The 22,654-nt window shown below is 46.0% G+C and overlaps 1 protein-coding gene across 2 annotated transcripts; it reads left to right on the forward strand.

Moving 5' to 3' along the window:
• Window positions 1-30: 30 nt before the first annotated feature.
• LOC109875450 (nucleolar protein 6 (RNA-associated)) lies at window positions 31-21,884 on the forward strand. 2 transcript variants are annotated; one of them, XM_020467793.2, is made up of 26 exons: window positions 31-199; window positions 593-796; window positions 1,042-1,158; window positions 1,285-1,464; window positions 1,562-1,730; window positions 2,087-2,221; window positions 2,427-2,590; window positions 2,691-2,811; window positions 2,984-3,042; window positions 3,460-3,561; window positions 3,652-3,767; window positions 3,894-4,071; window positions 4,308-4,430; window positions 4,539-4,687; window positions 9,510-9,585; window positions 9,696-9,836; window positions 10,093-10,210; window positions 15,144-15,298; window positions 15,490-15,653; window positions 15,769-15,921; window positions 17,594-17,691; window positions 18,251-18,375; window positions 20,272-20,361; window positions 20,531-20,731; window positions 20,963-21,064; window positions 21,143-21,883. In XM_020467793.2, the coding sequence occupies exons 1-26, from the start codon at window positions 176-178 to the stop codon at window positions 21,290-21,292; spliced, it is 3,414 nt and encodes a 1,137-aa protein (XP_020323382.1). In that variant the 5' UTR covers window positions 31-175; the 3' UTR covers window positions 21,293-21,883. The 2 variants fall into 2 exon arrangements, with proteins under 2 accessions (XP_020323382.1, XP_031673478.1); XM_031817618.1 differs by lacking the exon at window positions 31-199 and adding an exon at window positions 245-338 and having other exon boundaries at window positions 21,143-21,884.
• The last annotated feature ends 770 nt before the right edge of the window (window positions 21,885-22,654 follow it).

Here is a 22,654-nt window from a genome sequence, read left to right on the forward strand (position 1 = left end):
TTAGATGGGCGGAGTTAAACGAAAATTACCCAATCGTAACACACAGTTGTGTGTCGTAATGCACTAGGGTCTGACTGATCCTGTCCACACGTGAGAATTGTGCCGAGAACTAAAAGTTGTCATATGCATGGAAATAAAACGATTGCCTATTGAACAACCAGTGAATAAATAAAAGATGAAAGCAACAGCCAAGGAGCAGGTAACTTACATTATATAGTGTGAACTTTTTCATTTTAGCATGAGGCAATGACGACGAGTACTAGTAATTAGCTGCCAGCTAACGTTAGCATCGCACATTACATGTGTATTGTAACTCTTCATGTGTGGCTAACGTAACGGTAACATTAGCTAGCGGAGACAATATCTATTCGCTTAGTATTACAGATAACGTTAGTATTTGAAAGGTTGTCGGGATTTGAGTTGTGACGAGTTTCTGTAGATAGTCCAATTTATCTAGCCAACTATAGCTAGCCCATGCCTTTATATCCACCATGCAGCCAATTTTATGCTAGTTAGTTTACTAGCTAGATCTCGCACTACAACATATTCTGATATGTGTGTTAACGTTACACATGATTCTCACGTTTCAAAGATGGAGCAATCAGAGTCTTCGCACGATGAGGAAGATGAGGGCCCGACCAGGGCCAAAAGGGGTAAGCCCGAGGTGGTCCAGAACGGGCTCCTCCGTCCCGTGACGCTGTCGCGCGGTGACCTCTACAAACCTCCCACCGCAGATGAACTAAACCAGCTCAAGGAGGCCGAGAGCCTGTTCCACTGCAGCCTGCTCAAGATGCAGGTGAGATGGGGGTTAGGTATGGGTGGAGGTCGGTGGTTCATTCACAAATGAATCGTTTTCAAGAACATTGACATTGTGTGTTTGTGTGTGTGTGTACACACACACACACGCCTACATTCCAGTATTTCTGATGAAGGGGGGACCACACGGCCACTTAGCAACATGACAGCAGTCTCAATGGTCCCATGCATGCATATACATATTTGTTTGTTAATCTCCCTCTGTCTCCCTGCCAATGCCAACAGATGGAGGAGCTGCTGAAGGAGGTTTCCCTGAGTGAGCGCAGGAAGCAGCTGATTGACTCTTTTGTCCAGAGTGTCACTGAGCAGCTCCAGACTGTACCACAGACTTCTGACATGGAGGTATGTCAGTGATACGGTGGTTCCAGGGGATTAGAAATAGTGGGAACTTGTTGTATTTGGTCTGACCTCAATGATCTCCAAAATGTTTGCCATTGATGCCATTGATCTCTCTCACTTTTTCCCCAGCTAAGTGACTTGTCATGGTTGTCAGGAGGGGTGAAGGTCCCCTTTGTCTTGGTGCCAAAGGCAGCCAAGGGCAAGTTTCACATGGCACCGCCCATATCTGTTACCATCATAGGCAGCTACCCACTGGGCACCTGCACCAAACCAGGCATTTCAGTTGATCTGGCAGTCGCTATTCCTGCTGTACGTAATGCCACACTGTTCACTCTGAACAATAAGAGTCAACATTTGGTCATACAACAGAAATAACAACATAAGTCTATTCTTGTATTATCTTCAGGATGTCCTGCACCCTAAAGATGCCTTAAACCAGAGGTACCCACGGAAGAGGGCGATTTACCTGGCAGGACTGGCACAACATCTTGCCGCCTCTCCCGCCATCGGGGCCATGCGGTACTCATGTCTCCATGGCAACCGCCTCCGTCCTATCCTGTTGCTTTCCCCTCCAGGTACCGAGCATCTGACACAGAAGGATGGGATAGCAACAGTGCTTCTACATCTACATAGCTTGCTTTTTGGGGTTTTAGGCTGGGTTTCTGTATAGCACTTTGTGACATCGGCTGATGGTCAAAGGGCTTCATGAATACATTTGTTTGATTGAACAGTTGGTTCATTCTAAGGCCAAGTCTTGTAGAGCTTAAACTTTTTTCACGGTGTTCCTTAACTCAAAGCCTAGCTTGGTTGGATTTAGCATGCAATTCATATGGTTGTCGGCAAGCACCTATTCACTACCTGTTCATGTACCTATTCACAACATTGTTTTGTGTGTGTCAGTAATGATGAAATGAAATGGCCCCTTTTCCAGGCAAAGACTCCTCCAGTTTCACCTTGCGACTCCACGCCTGCCCTCCACCGGGCTTCTTCAAGCCCAGCCGCTTCCACCCCCAGAGGAACAACATCCGCACCGACTGGTATACTGGCCTGGGGAGCTCTCAGCCAGGTGAGGGCCTCAACTCAAACCAAGCAGCTTTGATATATTGTTTCCAAAAATACAGGTCTCTTCTGATTTAGGATGTTAATGGAAACTGATTGTTAAACGAGATGAGTGTTCCTTGTTGAGGGAGATGGTACACTAACCTTCACCTTTAAATCAGACTTAAGTCCACGTTCTCATCCATTCCTTTTCTGTCTGTATTTTTGGGCAGCGACAAGTGAGCCGCCCACTCCCCACTACAACAGCTCTGTTCTTGGGGACATGCTACCCAGTGCCCACCTGCAGTTCCTGACCGCTGTGAGCTCCCAGTGTGCCGCCTTTGCAGAGGGAGTGGCACTGCTCAAAGTGTGGCTCAGACAGAGGGAGCTGGACCAGGTATGGGCCCCTGCACCACCACCCGCTCCCTCTCTCTCTATCAAGAGTTTTACCGGGCTGAATGAACCCAGTGCTTAAACTACTCTTTTTCTTCCCCCAGGGCGTTGGGTGTTTCAGTGGATTCCTTGGCTCCATGCTGCTGGCATACCTCCTCTCCTGCCACAGAGTCAGCAACACCATGACAGCCTACCAGCTGCTCCGCAATAGCCTGCATTTCCTGGGTAAGATGCATGAGGTCTCATCTCCTACCTGTCTGTCTATGCCTACTGTTGGAGTAACATTGCATGTACCATAAATACCATACCTGGTGTTATTGCAAAGTATTTGGTGTTGATCTCATCACTACTCTGTTTAGAGCCGGTCTCATTGTCATCGCTTTCTTCTAAATCTCAGCTTTCAACGACCTGACCGAGAATGGAATTACCCTAGCCAAAGGCCCTGATTCAACAGCGGTGAGGCAGGACTAGTCCAAATGACTTTAAAGGAAAATGCCACCCAAAAACTATCTTTAGGCATTTGTTTTCCATTAGTCCATTGTTGATATTGTCCCAAAATGTTTTTCATGACAGCAATCAAGTTTTCAAGTTGTATAACTTTCGAAGTACAGCTGGTATAATCATCATGTGATGCAAAATGCATCATACCGGCTGTATTTCTGTATTTTGAATTGTATCTCTTAAACTCGATTTCTGACATGCAAAACATTTTGGGACGATATCAACAATGAACTAATGAAACAAATACAAGAAGCTAGTTTTTTGGGGGGGATTTTTTCTTTAGTAATAGAATGAGTGCTTTTCTATTTTCTCCATTATGGATCATAATCACATGTTCTTCTCCCCCTTGTTTTCTTTCGTTCCCTCCCTCAGCCCTCTCTCGCCGAGTTCCACACTGCTTTCCAGGTTGTTTTTGTCGACCCCTCTGGACACCTCAACATGTGTGCTGACATGACAGCCTGCACCTACAAACAGGTGAGTGCCCTGTGGCAAGGTGCCTTGAGATTGGCTGGATGGCAGTAACATGCCCTCTGATTGGTTGACTGTAGCTTGTTTGGCTCTCAGGTGCAGCACGAGGCTTCTCTGTCGCTGCAGTTTTGGGATGACCCCACTGTGGATGGATTCCATGCCCTACTCATGACCCCCAAGCCCATGATCAGGACCAGTGACCATGTCTTCCAGTAAGGCCTTGTTCGGAACACACGCTAGCGCGCACACATTTATTGTTCTCTCCTCTTGTATTAACTTTGACCCCTCGCTCCCCCATATTCTGTTTGTTCTCCTCTCCTGTGTGTCTCTGTCATCAGGCTGTGTGAGCTGGTCAAGCTGCAGTGCTGCTGTAAGAAACTCAACCTCCTCAGTGAACTCATGGACCACAGTGGAAACTACGTCCTCACCGCACTCCCCTTCATCCTCTCCCTCCTGCAACGAGGACTGGGCCAAAGAGTCCGCCTCCTCACCCACTCACTGACCCCTGACCCCGAGGTGAGCATTCTCCTGCTTTCTTTGATTTCCGTATGTTAAATAGTACTGAATGGTTTGTGTTCCTGTGTTTCACTTTGTAAAATGTGTGTGTGTGGTTGAGACAGGTTGTGTGTGTAATTCAGGTCTGTTGACTGGGACGAACTGGTCCAGTACGTTTAGAGAGAACTGTTTACTTGATAACGTTCCCAATGGGTAGTCTGGTTGGTGTGTGTAACAGTGTATGTTTGCTATGGCAGTGGCCGGTGGAGAGTGATGCTCCAAAGCACAACACCCAGCCACCCCTGTCCTTTGGCCTGCTGCTCAACCCAGAACAGGCGGCCTCTGTACTGGAGAGAGGACCCCCAGCCGATAGTCCCAAGGTCTGTGTCTATTTCTCTCTGTGTTTCTGTGTTAACAATTAATACCATGTTTTAAAATGTGTCATCCAGTTGTGTGTGTCATTTGCACTGCTGTGTGTGTGTGTGCAGGCTGAGGAGTTCAGGCAGCTGTGGGGGTCTCGCTCTGAGCTGCGTCGGTTCCAGGACGGTGACATCACGGAGGCTGTGGTGTGGGAAGGAGAGACCACCTGTCAGAAGAGACTGGTCCCACGCCAGCTCATCACCCACCTGCTGCAGCTGTACGTACCTCACCGCTCCTAAGCACAGATCTAGAATCAGATCATCCTACCTCCAATCCTAACCATAACCATTTTGGGGATGGATAAAGATCTGACCCTGTATCAGTCGGTTTAATTAATAATTTATATTTTATTCCACCTTTTATTTAACCAGGTTGGCCAGTTGAGAACAAGTTCTCATTTACAACTGCAACCTGGCCAAGATAAAGCAAAGCAGTGCGACAAACAGAGTTACACATGGAATAAACAAACATACAGTCAATAACACAATAGAAAGTATATATACAGTGTGTGCAAATGGCGTGAGGTTAGGCAATAAATAGGCCACGGTAGTGAAGTAATTACAATTTATCAAATTAACACTGGAGTGATAGATGTGCAGATGATGATGTGCAAGTAGAAATACTGGTGTGCAAAAAAGTAGATTAAAAACAATATGGGGATGAGGTAGGTAGATTGGATGGGCTTTTTACAGGTGTGCTGTGTACAGCTGCAGCGATCAGTTAGCTGCTCAGACAGCTGATGCTTAAAGTTAGTGAGGAAGATATAAGTCTCCAACTTGCAATTCGTTCCAGTCATTGGCAGCAAAGAACTGGAAGGAAAGGCGGCCAAAGTAGGTGGTGGCTTTGGGGATGACCAGTGAGATATACCTGCTGGAGAGCATGCTATGGGTGGGTATTATGGTGACCAGTGAGTTGAGACAGGCGTCGCTTTACCTAGCAAAGACTTATAGATGACCTGGAGCCAGTGGGTCTGGCGACGAATATGTAGCTAGGACCAGACAACGAGAGCATACAGGTCGCAGTGGTGGGTAGTATATGGGGCTTTAGTGACAAAATGGATGGCACTGTTATAGACTGCGTCCAGTTTGGGATCACTACCCTTTTGTTTACCTGTCGGCCCCAGCCTCAAACTCAGGTCCTGTATGTACCTAACTGACCCGCTCTGCCCATTTAATCGCCATTTACCCGTTGTTGTCTTAGCTCTCCTGATCAACACCTGCGATTGCTTTATGCCTCTCCAATGTCAATATGCCTTGCCTGCTGCTGTCTCATCTAGTTCTTATTGTTTTATTTCACAGTAGTCCTCAGTCCTACTCAAAATGCCTTAGATAGCTCTTTTGTCCCACCCTACACACATGCGGAATTGCTGCCGCCAGAGACGAAACCTCATCGTCACTCAATGCCTAGGTTTACCTCCACTGTACTTGCATCCTACCATACCAATGTCTGTACATTATGCCCTGAATCTGTTCTACCACGCCCAGAAATCTACTCCTTTTATTCTCTGTTCCAAACACACTAGACAACCAGTTCTTATAGCTTTTAGTCATACCCTTATCCTACTCCTCCTCTGGTGATGTAGCGGTTAAACCAGGCCCTGGAGCCCCCAGTTCCACTCCTATTCCCCAGGTGCTATCATTTGTTGATTTCTGTAACCGTAAAAGCCTTGGTTTCATGCATGTTAACATTAGAAGCCTCCTCTCTAAGATTGTTTTATTCACTGCTTTAGCACACTTTGCCAACCCTGATGTCCTAGCCGTGCCTGAATCCTGGCTTAGGAAGACCACCAAACATTCTGAAATGTCCATCCCCAACTACAACATTTCTTTCAAGGTGGAACTGCCAAAGGGGGTGGAGTTAGCCTGCAGAGTTCTGTCATGCTATCCAGGTCTGTGCCCAAACAGTTCGAGCTTCTACTTTTAAAAATCCACCTTTCCAGAAACAAGTCTCTCACTGTTGCCGCTTGTTATAGACCGCCCCCAGCTGTGCCCTGGACACCATATGTGAATATTTGCCTATCTTCAGAGTTTGTACTGTTAGGTGACCAAAACTGGGATATGCTTAACACCCCAGCCGTCCTACAATCTAAGCTAGATGCCCCCAATCTCACACAAATTATCAAGGAACCTACCAGGTACAGCCCTAAATCCGTAAACATGGGCACCCTCATAGATATCATCCTCACCAACCTGCCCTCTAAATACACCTCCGCTGTCTTCAACCAGGATCTCAGCGATCACCGACTCATTGCCTGCATGCGTTATGGGTTCGTGGTCCACCCTTCATCACTGTCAAATGCTCCCTAAAACACTTCAGCGAGCAGGCCTTTCTAATCGGACTGGCCCCGGTATCCTGGAAGGATAATGACCTCATTCCGTCAGTAGAGGATGCCTGGTTATTCTTTTAAAAGTGCTTTCCTCACCATCGTAAATAAGCATGCCCCTTTCAAAAAATGTATAACTAAGAACAGATATAGCCCATTGTACTCTCCAGGCCTGACTGCCCTTGACCAGCTTAAAAACATCCTGTGGCGTACTGCATTACATCAAATAGGCCCCGCGATAAGCACATTTTCAGGGAAGTTAGGAACCAATATACACAGACAGTTAGGAAAGCAAAGGCTAGCTTTTTCAAAAAGAAATTGGCATCCTGTAGCACAAACTGCAAAAGTTCTGGGATACTGTAAAGTCCATGGAGAATAAGAGCACCTCCTCCCAGCTGCTCACTGCACTGAGGCTAGGAAACACTGTCACCACCGATAAATCTACAATAATCAAGAATTTCGATAAGCATTTTTCTGCGGCTGGCCATTCTTCCACCTGGCTACCCCTACCCCGGTAAACAGCTCTGCACCCCCCACAGCAACTTGCCCAAGCCTCCTCCATTTCTCCTTCACCGAAATCCAGATAGCTGATGTTCTGAAAGAGCTGCAAAATCTGGATCCCTACAAATCAGACAATCTGGACCCTCTTTCTAAAATTATCCGCCGCAATTGTTGCAACCCCTATTACGAGTCTGTTCAACATCTCTTTCATATCGTCTGAGATCTCTAAAGATTGGAAAGCTGCTGCGGTCATCCCCCTCTTCAAAGGGGGAGACACTCTAGACCCAAACTGTTACAGACCTATATCTATCTCTCTTTCTTCGAAAGCCAAGTTAACAAACAGATCACCGACCATTTCAAATCTGGCTGTACCTCAGCCACACTCAAGGTCCTAAACGATATCATAACTGCCATCGATAAAAGACAGTACTGTGCAACCGTCTTCATTGACCTGGCCACGGCTTTCGACTCTGTCAATCACCGCATTCTGATCGGCAGACTCAACATCCTTGGTTTCTCAAATGACTGCCACGCCTGCTTCACCAACTACTTCTCAGATAGTTCAGTGTGTCAAATCGGAGGGCCTGTTGTCCGGACCTTTGGCAGTCTCCACGGGGGTGCCACAGGGTTCAGTTCTCGGGCCGGCTCTTTTCTCTGTATACTTCAATGATGTCACTCTTGCTGCTGGTGATTTTCTGATCCACCTCTACACAGACGACACCATTCTGTATACTTCTGGCCCTTCTTTGGAGACTGTGTTAACCTCTAGCGTCGAGCAATCCCGTATCCGGGAGCGTAATTATAGCCTCAAGCTCATTACCATAACGCAACGTTAACTATTCATGAAAATTGCAAATGAAAGAAATATATTCACTCACAAGCTTAGCCTTTTGTTAATTATTAACAAACCTCCAGACGAGCTTCAATGCCATACAACTCTCCTTCCGTGGCCTCCAATTGCTCTTAAATACAAGTAAAACTAAATGCATGCTCTTCAACCTATCGCTGCCCCCGCCCGCCCATCTAGAATCACTACCCTGGACGGTTCTGACTTAGAATATGTGGACAAATACCTAGGTGTCTGGTTAGACTGTAAACTCTCCTTCCAGACTCACATTAAGCATCTCCAATCCAAAATTGAATCTAGAATCAGCTTTCTATTTCGCAACAAAGCATCCTTCACTCATGCTGCCAAACATATTCTCGTAAAACTGACTATCCTACCGATCCTCGACTTCGGCAATGTCATTTACAAAATAGCCTGCAACACTCTACTCAGCAAATTGGATGCAGTCTATCACAGTGCCATCCGTTTTGTCACCAAAGCCCCATATACTACCCACACCTGTGACCTGTATGTTCTCGTTGGCTGACCCTTGCTTCATATTTGTCACCAAATCCACTGGCTCCAGGTCATATTTATTTACTTTGCATGGTAAAGCGACGCCTTGTCTCAGCTCACTGGTAACCATAGCAGCACCCACCCATAGTACGCGACCCAGCAGGTATATTTCACTGGTCAACCTGAAAGCCAACCCCCCCTTTGGCCGCCTTTCCTTCCAGTTCTCTGCTGCCAATGACTGGAACGAATTGCATGAATCACTGAAGCTGGAGATGTACTTCTCCCTCACTAACTTTAAGCATCAGCTGTCAGAGCAGCTTACCGATCATTGCACCTGTACACAGCCCATCTGTATATAGCCAACCCAACTACCTCATCCCGATATTGTTATTTATTTTTTTGCTCCTTTGCACCCCAGTATCTCTACTTGCACATCTATCACTCCAGTGTTTAATTACAATTTAGCAATTATTTCGCCACTATGGCCTATTTATTGCCTTACCTCCTTAATCTTACTACATTTGCACACACTATATATAGATTTTTCTATTGTATCATTGACTGTACGTTTGTTTATCCCATGTATAACTCTGTTGTTTTTGTCGCACTGGTTTGCTTTATCTTGGCCAGGTCGCAGTTGCAAATGAGAACTTGTTCTCAGCTGGCCTACCTGGTTAAATGAAGGTGAAATAAATAAACCCTCTCCTATACTAGAAGGAAGGAGTAGGCTGAGCTGTTCATCAAAATGCTTGCATCCACACAAAGCCTCTTTGACAACTCTCCACCATCTTTTCCTTGTATGATGTTGTGTTGGCTGTATGGGAAGTTCTGTTAGAAGCAGGTTTAAGAGAGGCTCCTTTCTCTTCTCCTCAGTCATGCAGATATACCAGAATCCTGTGTGAGATACATTGGAGGGATGCTGGATGATGTCATCAAAGTGGGACGTGAGGTAGTTCTGAGTTTTTTGTAGTAGTGCATCTTACTCTGGGTTGATGACCCCCTCCATACAAACTTTGACATCTGAAACCTGTTAAAGCTCTGTGTGTGTGTGTTCGCCAGGTGTGCAGTACTGGTGAGGAGGAGAGTCTGAAGGTGGTTCAGTCATATGATGATTTAAGCAGGAAGCTGTGGACGCTGGAGGGGCTTCCCCTGTCCATAACTTCAGTGCAGGGGGCCCACCCAGCCCTCCGCTACACCCAGGTAACCCCCCTAGCTACTGTACCCTACCTAGACCCCCCCCTTCCCCATTGACACATCTCAACAGGAGTGTATTCATTGGTGCAAACCCTAACAAAAGGGTTTGGCAACATGAGTTTCAGGTCACTTCCCGTTAAGGCCTGTTTATTTCCATTTGGCTCCTAATCCACTCCAGCTCCTCCATGCAGCAGACGTTAATTAGCGAGTTGGAGATGGTTCGTAATTTCAATGTTTGATTTGTGCTTCCTCCATCACACAGGTGTTCCCCCCAGTGCCCCTGAAGCTGGACTACTCATTCTTTGACAGAGAGAAGTTGTCACGGTCACTGGTACCCCATGAGGTCAAACCTTGCCCTGTGTACATCACCCCTATCCAAGGTACGGCACACCATTTCTTACGTGTGTGTGTATGGGGGGTGCATGTGTTCATCACTGCCTTGCGTTCATGTGTTGCGCTTACAATGCTGCCTGCCTTCATGTATGGTGGGACCGAACTTTTCTAGGCCTAGTTGTTAGGTAAATTAGGGTTCATGCATTCTCTTCAACACAATGTGCAACAACAATCTCGCCACAGTGAGGCAGCATTGTATTTGTAATTTGGATAGAATACTAATTCTTCCATTATGGTTCACTTTCCCATCAACCACATCCATGCCTGTTGCTTGTAGCCTACCATTTAGGCTTATAATCCAACTCAATATGCAGGTTAATGCTCAACATTCTTCAATAATGAACACAGTAAGCAGTCAGTTAAACAATCTCAGCCTTCTTATAAAACATTAATTTTGGAAGCAATATAACTACATGATGGCATGGGACTCGAGGCGTTACCTCATGCCAACAAATGAACGAAGAGCATAGAATTGCGTTTCTTAAAATACAAACAACCCTTCACCTTGGTATATTGGCAATATACCACAAACTCCTGAGGTGCCTTATTGCTATTATAAACTGGTTACCAATGTAATTGGAGCAGTAAAAATAATTGTTTTGTCATACCTGTAGTATTGGCTTTCAGCCCATCAGCATTCAGGGCTCGAACCATCCAGTTTATAATAAGAACACACAGTGAGCTCCAAAAGAATTGACATACTGTCACATTTTAGTTGTTTTGGCTCAGTACTCCAGCGTTTTACTTTGGCTCTGCACTCCAGTGCATTATTCACAATTCATTCAGGACTATCTGTAATCATGGTAGCATCCACATTAATGGAGAAGTGTTTAGTGTTTCTATTGTCACAAATGTATCTGGAACGCAACCAAAACAAACAGCAAATGCATCCAAACACATTTCTAGTCACAAGCTTGATGAAGACATTGTGCTGTTAATATGGGACCAAATACTTAACTTTTGACTGCTACAATACACAAGTGAATTTGGCCCAACACTTTGGTCCCCTAAAATGGGGGGGGGAGACTATGTACAAAAAGTGCTGTAATTTCTAAATGGTATGGATGAAAATGCCCTCGGTCTGCACTTTAACCTCATAGTCATTGTATCATTTACAATCCGAAGTGCTGGAATACAGAGACAAAAATATACACTACCGTTCTAAAGTTTGGGGTCACTTAGAAATGTCCTTGTTTTTGAAAGTCGAGCACATTTTTTTGTCCAAATTGATCAGAAATACAGTGTAGACATCGTTAATGTTGTACATGTCTATTGTAGCTGGAGACGGCAGATTTATTTTATGGAATATCTACCTAGGCGTACAGAGGCCCATTATCAGCAACCATCACTCCTGTGTTCCAATGGCACATTGTGTTAGCTAATCCAAGTTTATCATTTTAAAAGGCTAATTGATCACTAGAAAACCCTTTCGTAAATATGTTAGCACAGCTGAAAACTGTTGTGCTAATTAAAGAAGCAATTAAACTGGCCTTCTTTAGACTAGTTCTGTCTGGAGCGTCAGCATTTGTGGGTTTGATTACAGGCTCAAAATGGCCAGAAACAAAGAGCTTTCTTCTGAAACTCGTCAGTCTATTCTTATTTTGAGAAACTAAGGCTATTCCATGCGAGAAATTGCCAAGAAACTGAAGATCTCGTACAGCACTGTGTTCTACTCCCTTCACAGAACAGCGCAAACTGTCACTAACCAGAATAGAAAGAGGAGTGGGAGGCCCCAGTGCACAACTGCACAAGAAGACCAGTACATTAGTGTCTAGTTTGAGAAACAAACACCTCACAACCGTCAGCTTCATTATATAGTATCCGCAGAACACCAGTCTCAACATCAACCGTGAAGAAGCTACTCCGGGATGCTGGCCTTCTAGGCAGAGTTCCTCTGTCCAGTGTCTGTTCTTTTGCCCATCTGAATCTTTTCTTTTCATTGGTCAGTCTGAGCTATGGCTTTTATCTTTGCAACTCTGCCTAGAAGGCCAGCATCCCAGAGTTGCCTCTTCACTGTTGACGTTGAGAATGGTGTTTTTTGGGTACTATTTAATGAAGCTGCCAGTCGAGGACTCGGCGGCGTCTGTTTCTCAATGTCTACACTGTATTTCTGACCAATTTGATGTTAAATGTGCTTTTCTTTTAAAAACGACATTTCTAAGTGACCCCAAACTTTTGAACGGTAGTGTATAATTGTCACTGGCCCAATACTTTTGTAGCTCACTGTAAATTCCAACAAGATTTGTTCAGCATAGAATATTGCGCATACTTGAGCAACACAAGCAGCCTTTCGAAATGGCCAGTAGCTGCCGTATCAAAATAGGACAGTAACAATAGCAAATAGCACATCCAACTGAGCTGACAAGGTACAAATCTGTCCTTCTGCCCCTGAACAGGCAGTTAACCCACTGTTCCTAGACCTGCATTGAAAATAAGAATTTGTTCTTAACTGACTTGCCTGGTTAAATAAAGGTTAAAATATATTAGATGCGGACTCTGAGTTTTTGTTTTGCCCCTTTTTCTCCCCAATTTCGTGGTATCCAATTGTTAGTAGTTACTATCTTGTCTCATCGCTACAACTCCCGTACGGGCTCGGGAGAGACGAAGGTTGAAAGTCATGCATCTGATACACAACCCAACCAAGCCACACTGCTTCTTAACACCGCGAGCATCCAACCCGGAAGCCAGCCGCACCAATGTGTCGGAGGAAACACCGTGCACCTGGCAACCTTGGTTAGCTGCGCTCCGCCCGCCACAGGAGTCGCTGGTGCGCAATGAGACAAGGATATCCCTACCGGCCAAGCCCTCCCTAACCCGGACGACGCTAGGCCAATTGTGCGTCGCCCCACGGACCTCCCGGTCGTGGCCGGTTACGACAGAGCCTGGGCGCAAACCCAGAGTCTCTGATGGCACAGCTGGCACTGCAGTACAGCGCCCTTAACCACTGCGCCACCCGGGAGGCTTGACTCTTGAGGTTTGAAGAGTATTTCCTCCCAGGCAGCTCGTAGTCTACTGGGAGTCTGTTAATCATGTCCTTGAAGTCTTCTTTTCCACCCTGTGGAAGGAAACCATTTATTCCGCTATGTATTTGGTAAAAGCGTCTGTGCACCTCTACCACTGTCTGCACCTCTACCACTGTCTGCACCTCTACCACTGTCTGCACCTCTACCACTGTCTGTGCTCCTCTACCACTGTCTGTGCTCCTCTACCACTGTCTGTGCTCCTCTACCACTGTCTGTGCTCCTCTACCACTGTCTGCACCTCTACCACTGTCTGTGCTCCTCTACCACTGTCTGTGCTCCTCTACCACTGTCTGCACCTCTACCACTGTCTGTGCTCCTCTACCACTGTCTGCACCTCTACCACTGTCTGCACCTCTACCACTGTCTGCACCTCTACTACTGTCTGCACCTCTACCACTGTCTGTGCACCTCTACCACTGTCTGTGCACCTCTACCACTGTCTGTGCACCTCTACCACTGTCTGTGCACCTCTACCACTGTCTGCATCTCTACCACTGTCTGTGCTCCTCTACCACTGTCTGCACCTCTACCACTGTCTGCACCTCTACCACTGTCTGCGCACCTCTACCACTGTCTGCGCACCTCTACCACTGTCTGTGCACCTCTACCACTGTCTGTGCACCTCTACCACTGTCTGTGCACCTCTACCACTGTCTGTGCACCTCTACCACTGTCTGTGCTCCTCTACCACTGTCTGTGCTCCTCTACCACTGTCTGTGCTCCTCTACCACTGTCTGTGCTCCTCTACCACTGTCTGTGCTCCTCTACCACTGTCTGTGCTCCTCTACCACTGTCTGCACCTCTACCACTGTCTGTGCACCTCTACCACTGTCTGTGCTCCTCTACCACTGTCTGTGCTCCTCTACCACTGTCTGTGCTCCTCTACCACTGTCTGTGCTCCTCTACCACTGTCTGTGCTCCTCTACCACTGTCTGTGCTCCTCTACCACTGTCTGTGCTCCTCTACCACTGTCTGTGCTCCTCTACCACTGTCTGTGCTCCTCTACCACTGTCTGTGCTCCTCTACCACTGTCTGTGCTCCTCTACCACTGTCTGTGCTCCTCTACCACTGTCTGTGCACCTCTACCACTGTCTGTGCACCTCTACCACTGTCTGTGCACCTCTACCACTGTCTGTGCACCTCTACCACTGTCTGTGCTCCTCTACCACTGTCTGTGCTCCTCTACCACTGTCTGTGCTCCTCTACCACTGTCTGTGCTCCTCTACCACTGTCTGTGCTCCTCTACCACTGGGTGCTTTGCTTTTTGTATTTGGATAGTTTTGAAAAAGACCTAATAGTTGTCAGCTGTGATGGAGACTGGGTTGGCCCCAGCACTGCGGTCCCGAGGCCTGCGTAGTTCAGAGCCTGGTGTACCCTGAGGTAGGAAGGCACATTTTATGTATTGCCTTTTGTTATTGCCTAGCAAATGACCTCTGTTAAATCCTTGGGTTCCTCTTTCTCGTTGGTTCTAAAGCCGAAATGTATCCAAAAAGGGACGGTGGCGTTTTTTCCCGACACCAGATCTGCCATTTTCACTCTTCCTCTCTCTTATCTTACTAAAGGTAGAAGAGGTCACGTGACCCCAAAAGTTAGTAGCCTTTATGACCCCTTCCACTCTGTCGAGAGGTGTAATTTGACCCCCTTACCTCACTCACATTGATGTGATTTAGCAAACAGCGCAAAAAAACAACAACTTTTAGAATGTTAGAGTACAAACTAACTGAAAAACCAGACCAATGGTGCCGTCAAATATCCCGGTTTATGATCTATACGGCATACTGTCCAAGCCTAGTGGGTACTGTACAGACCTGAAGTGTTTTGTTGTGGATCCAGAGAAGGTATGCTATTTGTGTGTGTTCTACTATGAACCCTTCTCGCTTGCCTTCTCCTGTTGTAGTGATCTGCCACATGGAGGGCAGTGGGAAGTGGCCTCATGACAGAGTGGCCATCCGCCACATTAAAGCAGCCTTCCACATCAGCCTGGGAGAACTGTTAACCCAACACCACCACTACACCTGCCAGCCCAGTCCCACACACCTGGATGTGTGGAAGGTATGGGCCTCTCTCGCTCTCTGTGTGGGGGGGGGTGGGGGTTAGGATGGCAGTGCTTATGTTAATTAATGACACACACACTGACATTGCAGTTGTCACAATTGGGCTTTATAACATAGATTTGATTTGAATTTGACTGGTATAGGGAAGCACTGTTCTCAGACATCTTGACTAACTGTGTGTGTGTGCAGGATGGCTTGGTGTTCAGGATCCAGGTAGCGTACCACCGGGAGCCTCAGGTCCTGAGGGAGAGTGTTAGTCCAGAGGGCCTGCTCATCGTCAGGGACAACGCGGAGGCTCAGGCCCTGGAGATGGCCACCATGCAGCGGCCCCTACTCACCAGCACCCTGCACGGGTCAGGCACCAGCTTTACACTGGAGCGCTCTCTCTGTCAGCTAACACTATAGCTTTACACCTTCTCTCTCTCAAACAGACACACATATCCTAATGTCTCTGTGGTTGTGTTCTAGGCTCCAGCAGCTCCACCCGTGCTTCGGGGCGGTGTGTCGCCTGGCCAAGCGCTGGCTGGGAGCGCAGCTCTTTAGCGATGATATCACAGAGGACACTGCTGACCTGCTGGTGGCGTCCCTCTTCCTGCAGCCGGCCCCCTTCACTCCTCCAGGGTAACTAGTTACCTACTTGAAGTATCAATCCCTCTCTGCTAATTTTTCTCTCACTCGTTCTATCGTCACCTTCCTGTACCACAAGCTCTTTCTCTCAAATTCTTTGTTGGTCTGTGTAATCTGAGGGATGTGTGTGTCTCTAATATTTTGTCAGGAGGTTGTCAGGAGGTGCAGTTCAATTTTGTATGCGGTGGGCACATAAACAGATCTGTCTCTCAAGAGAAGACCGGCTATGGCGGCCTTTCTCAATACAAAGGCTATGCTCACTGAGGCTATGCTTTACATAATCAAAGCTTTCCTTTAATTTTGGGTGTTCGTTTAATTCTTTTCAATGTGTCAAGTAATTATCTTTTGTTTTCTCATGAGTTGGTTGGGTCTAATTGTGTTGCTGTCCCGGCGCTCTGTGGTTTGTGTTTGAGAATAGAGCCCCAGAACCAGCTTGCTGAGGGGACTCTTCTCCAGGTTCATCTCTCTGTAGGTTATGGTTAAGGTTTGGGAATCACTTCCTTTTAGGTGGTTGAAGAATTTAATGGCTCTTTTCTGTATTTTGATAATTGGGGGATATCGGCCTAATTCTGCTCCGCATGCATTATTTGTGTTTTTGTACACAAGGATATTTTAGCAGAATTTGTTAATTCTTGTTTGGTGAACGGACCCCAGACCTCACAACCATAAAGGGCTATGGGGCTTTATAACTGATTCCAGTATTTTTTTGCCAGATCATACTGTGTTTTCCATTAGTGTTTTGCAGTCGTCGGCGAATCATCTGGTTACAGATTAATACTTCATATTATCTTGGCTGCTTTTCATTTAGAAGTTTTAATTTGATATGCATCTTCTAGTGATCTATTGATAGGACAGGCGCCTGACAGTCAAAAATCGAGCGATGACGGGGAAACGCGGTCTGTCTGTCCGGCCTCCTGGTACAGTTTGTGTGCTCTATGATTGGTTGCTGTCAAATTTGTTTTTCAAGAAGAAGGGAGAGCACGATGCTCGTGAATTTGCACGTCACATGTAATGTAAGTGGTAACGATGAGTCAAAATCCACTTAGCCAAATTATCGTTCTCTGCCACAGTCATTTATTGTTTTTCACATCTTTCCTATAGCCAGCCACCCAGAGTTGTGGCACATAGGCCACTTACTGTGCTTTGATTGACAACTGAACAGCAAGTGTAAACTAGTTTATTGAAGGTGTCGAACTGACTGAATACATTTGATCTTCTATATCCCTTTGCCATTCATAAATAATGCAGCGTGGTTCTACTGTATGACCATTGTATCGGGGTTCCTAGGTTTCCTGTTCAGCTCCCATCTGAAGGCTGGGTGCATTTAGTTTGCCTTCTACTGTAGATCGCTAAAGTATCCTAATGATTACTCTTCCTTTTTTATTAAAAAAAATAACCACTTCTCCAATTTTTTTGAAAAAACGTATCCGGTCTGAATCGTCCTCTGGGGTAGTAAATACATAACCAACGTAATACTAGTCCCATGCCAATAGGACTTTTAATAGCATATTCTAACATTTGTAATTGGTCATGTGTTTTTGCTGTTTGTTCTTTGATTAAAAAAATTGGAGAAGTGGTTTATCCATCTGTTGCTTGTGCTCGCTCTCTCCTCTGTCTCTCTCTCTTCCTGTCTCTCCTCTCTCTCACTTTCTCTCCCCTCTCTCAGGTCTCCTCAGGTCGGTTTCCTTCGGTTTCTCCACCTACTCTCCTCCTTCGATTGGAGAAATAACCCCCTGGTTGTCAACCTCAACAGCCAGCTCACCGGTGAGCACACACACAATGTGGATTATAATATATCTTACCAACAATGTGCATCTAATCATACTCATGCAGCAGTATATAAAGACCCCAATACATCTCTGTCCTGTCCACTCTGTCCTGTTCTCCCTTATCCTACCCCTTTCTCCTTCCTACTGTCCTGTCCACTCTGTCCTGTTCTCCCTTATCCTACCCCTCTTTCTCCTTCCTACTGTCCTGTCCACTCTGTCCTGTTCTCCCTTATCCTACCCCTCTTTCTCCTCCCGTCTGTCCTGTCCACTCTGTCCTGTTCTCCCTTATCCTACCCCCCTTTCTCCTTCCTTCTGTCCTGTTCTCCCTTATCCTACCCCTTTCTCCTTCCTACTGTCCTGTCCACTCTGTCCTGTTCTCCCTTATCCTACCCCTCTTTCTCCTTCTCTTGTCCACTCTCTCTCCCCTTCCCTCTGTCCTTGCCTCTCCTACAACTCTCTTTCTCCTTCCCTCGGTCTTGTCCACGCTCTCTCCTACCTCTCTCCTCCCCCTGACTTTCCCTCTCTCCTCCCGTCTGTCCTATCCTCTGCTGTAGCTGCTGACTACACTGAGATCAAGAATGACTTCATAGCCTCCAGAGAGTCTCTGCCTGTTATGTTCATGGCCACACCCAACGACAAGAAAGTCTCCATTTGGACCAAGCAGGCTCCCACTGTGCAGGTCAGAACACACACATGCAGTACATTCACCAGTATGTCACATCCAATATCTTATTTGTGCAGCACATTGTACACAGCCTAGTAACAGGAGGCATACACAGAAACGGAGTTTAAAAAAAAGTCATTCAAACTTTTCAATTGACTCTCACACTGTCTAGGACAGGCCATGTTCTTGCCAGTCTCTGTATATTAAACAGCATAGTCAATTGTTGGCTTCTGAGAATATGAAATATACTTACGTCACTGACGGAGAGAGGGTAATGTATAACATTTACAACATGGCAGAATATGTTATTGTTAGCCATCAGGGATCCTATGGGAGGGATCCTCTGGGAGGAGAAGAGACTCAGTCTAGTACCAATCACCATGACAGAGTTGGGGAGGAGTGAGCACTTTGGGGTAGAGGTCAGATGAAGTGAGGAAGAACAGATATCACAAAATGTCTGTCTAGCAACAGAGATGCATTGGCTGTTCAGTGTAGGAGAAGACTCAGCCTAGGAGAAAGGGTTAAATATCAGTGCTGGTGCGTGATGTCTAATGCAGCTGTATTGACCCTCTGGGAAGAATAAACTTGGTTTTAGCTTTCATAGTGTCCAAGTTTTTAATCTGAGAATTAGAACCTAACAGAATATAATGGTAGAGGTGACATCATAAACATCGGAGTAGAAATGAATTGCACGTTCTAGTTAGTCGGCAGTCACACAGTTTCCCGATCCTTGGACCCTTCCTCAGAGCATACTGCTCTCCTACGTCACACTGGTCACAGATACACTCATACCGTTATCAATGTTATTATTACTGATTAGTCAAACTTTTTAAAGTCTAAATGCCTGTTGAAATGACTTGTCGTATCTCTCACTATAGGCAGCTGACTGTTTCTTTCCTTGATATTGACCTCTTGCTTTTTAACCTTTCAAGCACCTTGTAAATCACTCATGTAATGCTATACACATTCAGTTTGTCATGTTATGACACTATTACATGAATTCAAAATGGCAAAAATAAAATTTTACCTGAATGCTTCCTTTTTCATTCATGGTGTTCTATCTAGACGAATACAATGGATATGGCTTCAATATTATCAGGGACAACATGATCAAGAAGTGCATGTAATGCTCACCAGTTGTGTTTTTCACTGTCCACTTCCAGAAGGAAATCAGTTGAAGATCTTGTTTTCATGTCCTCTGAGAAATACTGCAGCACACAGCAACATGGGGAGGAGATGGAGCTGGCAGCTTCCCATCCTTTTCAAGTAGCTGCTCTCTAGACCTGCCATGTTTTTGTATCTGTCCGATAACATTGAATTCAATAGGCCTAATGCACGATGTGCAGACCAACTAACATTTCATGTGCCTGAGAAAAACATGTGTGTTTGCGGCATCTGTCAGGTCACTTTCTCATTGATGGCAAAGGTCCACTTCATTTTGAATGGCTGCAGTGTTCCTACTGTGAATGTACGAAGTCTGCGGGGTAGCTGGTGGAATGATTGGAATACGCCCAAGGACACTGCACCTTTCACTTGCGTAATCAAATGATTGATCGAGAGGCTGAGCACTTTTTGACAGAACAGCTTATAATGGAGCTCTGTGCACATGTTTTTACAGCCTGATGTTCTCACCAAGATGCCCATCCTTGACAATGTACCAGATCTTTGTGATGGAGTCTGGTGTTTCGACAGAGTAAACCTAGCTATTCGATAGAACTCAAACTGTCCTTAGCTGACTCATTCACAGTATTGACCCTACAGCTGTTTAAACCACAGGTGAGGATGGTTCTGAATGAGGAGTTTCAAACATATCTCTTTACGGACAACCGACAAGGGTTTGGTAGGATCACTCTCACTATGCTGGCCAGTATCAGGTGTGGGTTATTGAGGTGTTTGTCTCTGTGTGCTCAGATGTTGCAGCGTGTGGTGATGGTGGCTGCAGAGAGCCTGAAGATCCTAGAACCTCAGCTGATGGACACCAGCCAGATACAGGACGTCAGGGTCAGTCACTCACTCACTCACTCACTCACACGTTCTTAAAACTACCACTCGCATGCATAATTGTATAATGTTTTTCTTCATTTCCCCAAAATTATTCCATTGTCAAACCTATTGTAATATATATTCCATCATTACCATTCCTTCTCTCTGTGTTTCTGTACACACGCAGGTGGTCATGCGGCCTCCATTGGATCCCTATGATGTCCTGATCCACCTGAGCCCCAAGCAGGTGCCCTTACTGAGCCAGGCAGTGGACCCGCCTCATGCCACCTTCAGCAGGGGCATCCTGGCTGGCAGAGTGGCCAACACTGGAGGGGCACTACCCGTTATCGACTTCAACCCCGTCACCCACTACCTGGCAGAGCTCAGGGTAAGTACCTGTGTGGTGCTCAATGGGCTCTGGCTTGCTGGTTTTCTTTAGAAGCAGAAAGACAACGTCTAGGTTTTTCCTGACATGCAGTTTGCCATTTATTTCTAGTGGCCTCGTGCAGCCAGATCTATTGCCTTGTGCATGTAGGTTTCAGACCATGTAGTTCTTGTCATATTGACTCAAGTGGGCTAAAGGCCTTCCATTTTAAACCTGTCTTCTTATCTTTCCCAGGATGCATTTGGAGACCTGGCTCTGTTCTTCTATGACCCCTATGGCGGCACTGTGATCGCGGTGTTATGGAAACCCAAAGCCTTCACCCCACTGCCGTTCAAGGTAAAGACCGGAAGTCACAGAACATGTCTTTCTTTCTATTGGCTTATTAATTTCTTTGTGTGTGTCCCTCTGGAACAGACCTCGCAGATGGTGGCTCGTCGTGTGGAGGTGAGTGGGGAGGAGGCTCACACTGTCCCCAACGTGGAGGCCATCCTGGAGGATTTCAGGGTCATGGGCCAGGGCCTGGTGAAGTCCGTGGAGCCAAGGACGGAGAGATGGGTGGTGTAGTGTAGACTGAGGTCACACACACCCCCACACACACATGTACCATGATCATATTTTAACTTGCACAATCAAGTTCGACTTTAAATTAATTCCCCATAGCCAGCAACTTTCTTAGTGCAAAGGTTGCATGTTCAGATCTCATCACGGACAACTTTAGCATTTTAGCTAACTTTGCAACTACTTACTATTTAGGAACTTTGCAACTACTTAGTATGTTAGGTTAAAAGGTTAAGGTTAGCTAACTCCTAACCTAGCTAACGTTAGCCGTAAAAAATTGGAATTGGTCACATATCATACATATTGCAAATTTGTAACATATTGTAGGAATCGTAATTTGTAACATGAAATGGATGGACATCAACAAATTAATAATACCATATGAAAAGCAGCATCATAGTAAAAGTAAATTTACTCAATTTAGTATGTTATGTTTACCCCCGAGTACAGCTTGAACACATTTAATTGTATATCGAAGTCTGTTATCAAAACAAGTCAAGGAGATTTATTGGGTAGGAGAAATGTTGTAAGAAACTAACCATGTCTTTTGTTTTTGCTGGTTCTTTACCCAGTCTTATAAAAAACTAGTATTCTCAAGCTCGTCTGTGTTATTGTTTCATCTGGGAGGGTAAATACTGACAGCATGATGCGGTAGCAGTGAACTGTCCCTATGGTATTCCCCATAGTGTAAAAGCAGGTTAGTTGAGATGATGTATCCTGACCAACAGGGGGTGCTTCACCCTATCTGAAAGTAGAACATGAACTTAAAGGCTCGGCATGGTCAATCCTCTTCTGCATCCGCCATGCTGCATTTACTGTGATACGGCGTTTGCAGAGGTCAGGGCATTCATACTTGTGCTTTGCAGAGCTGTTGTGAAGGAAGTGAGTTTGTGCTCATATAGGATCTCCTGCCCTCACCTACTGTCAACTAGTCATGTCAATGCAGAGCTTTATGGAGCCCTATGAGTTGTTACAAAAAGAGGCTCCGTGGGAGTGCGAGTGCGGTATGGAGCTCAATTTGGCCTCTGTGTGCCTACGGCGGCTCCGCAAATGCTCACACCGTTCAAGCACCTCGGGCCACATTTTCGTATCAAGCATAAGTTTTCTCTTAGAGTACAGGCAGGCATGCCTGATCATGACTGACTAGGCTACACCCTCCCCTGCTCCTGGGAAGAAACCTGGGGACGCATAAGTAACATAAAGTGTCATTACTCTGGCCGTTTGGGTGTAACGATTACCATTTGAAATAGCGTAGAAGTACGTTCTCACTGGTTTCATGATCACAGAGCTTCCAAATATCGCCTCGGCGGTAAATTCCAAAGGGCTTGTATATTCTTTCACAACTGCAAAATGGGTACGAGTACCACC

Source organism: Oncorhynchus kisutch, linkage group LG3 (genome assembly GCF_002021735.2).
Source record: "Oncorhynchus kisutch isolate 150728-3 linkage group LG3, Okis_V2, whole genome shotgun sequence".
NCBI classification, from domain to species: domain Eukaryota; kingdom Metazoa; phylum Chordata; class Actinopteri; order Salmoniformes; family Salmonidae; genus Oncorhynchus; species Oncorhynchus kisutch.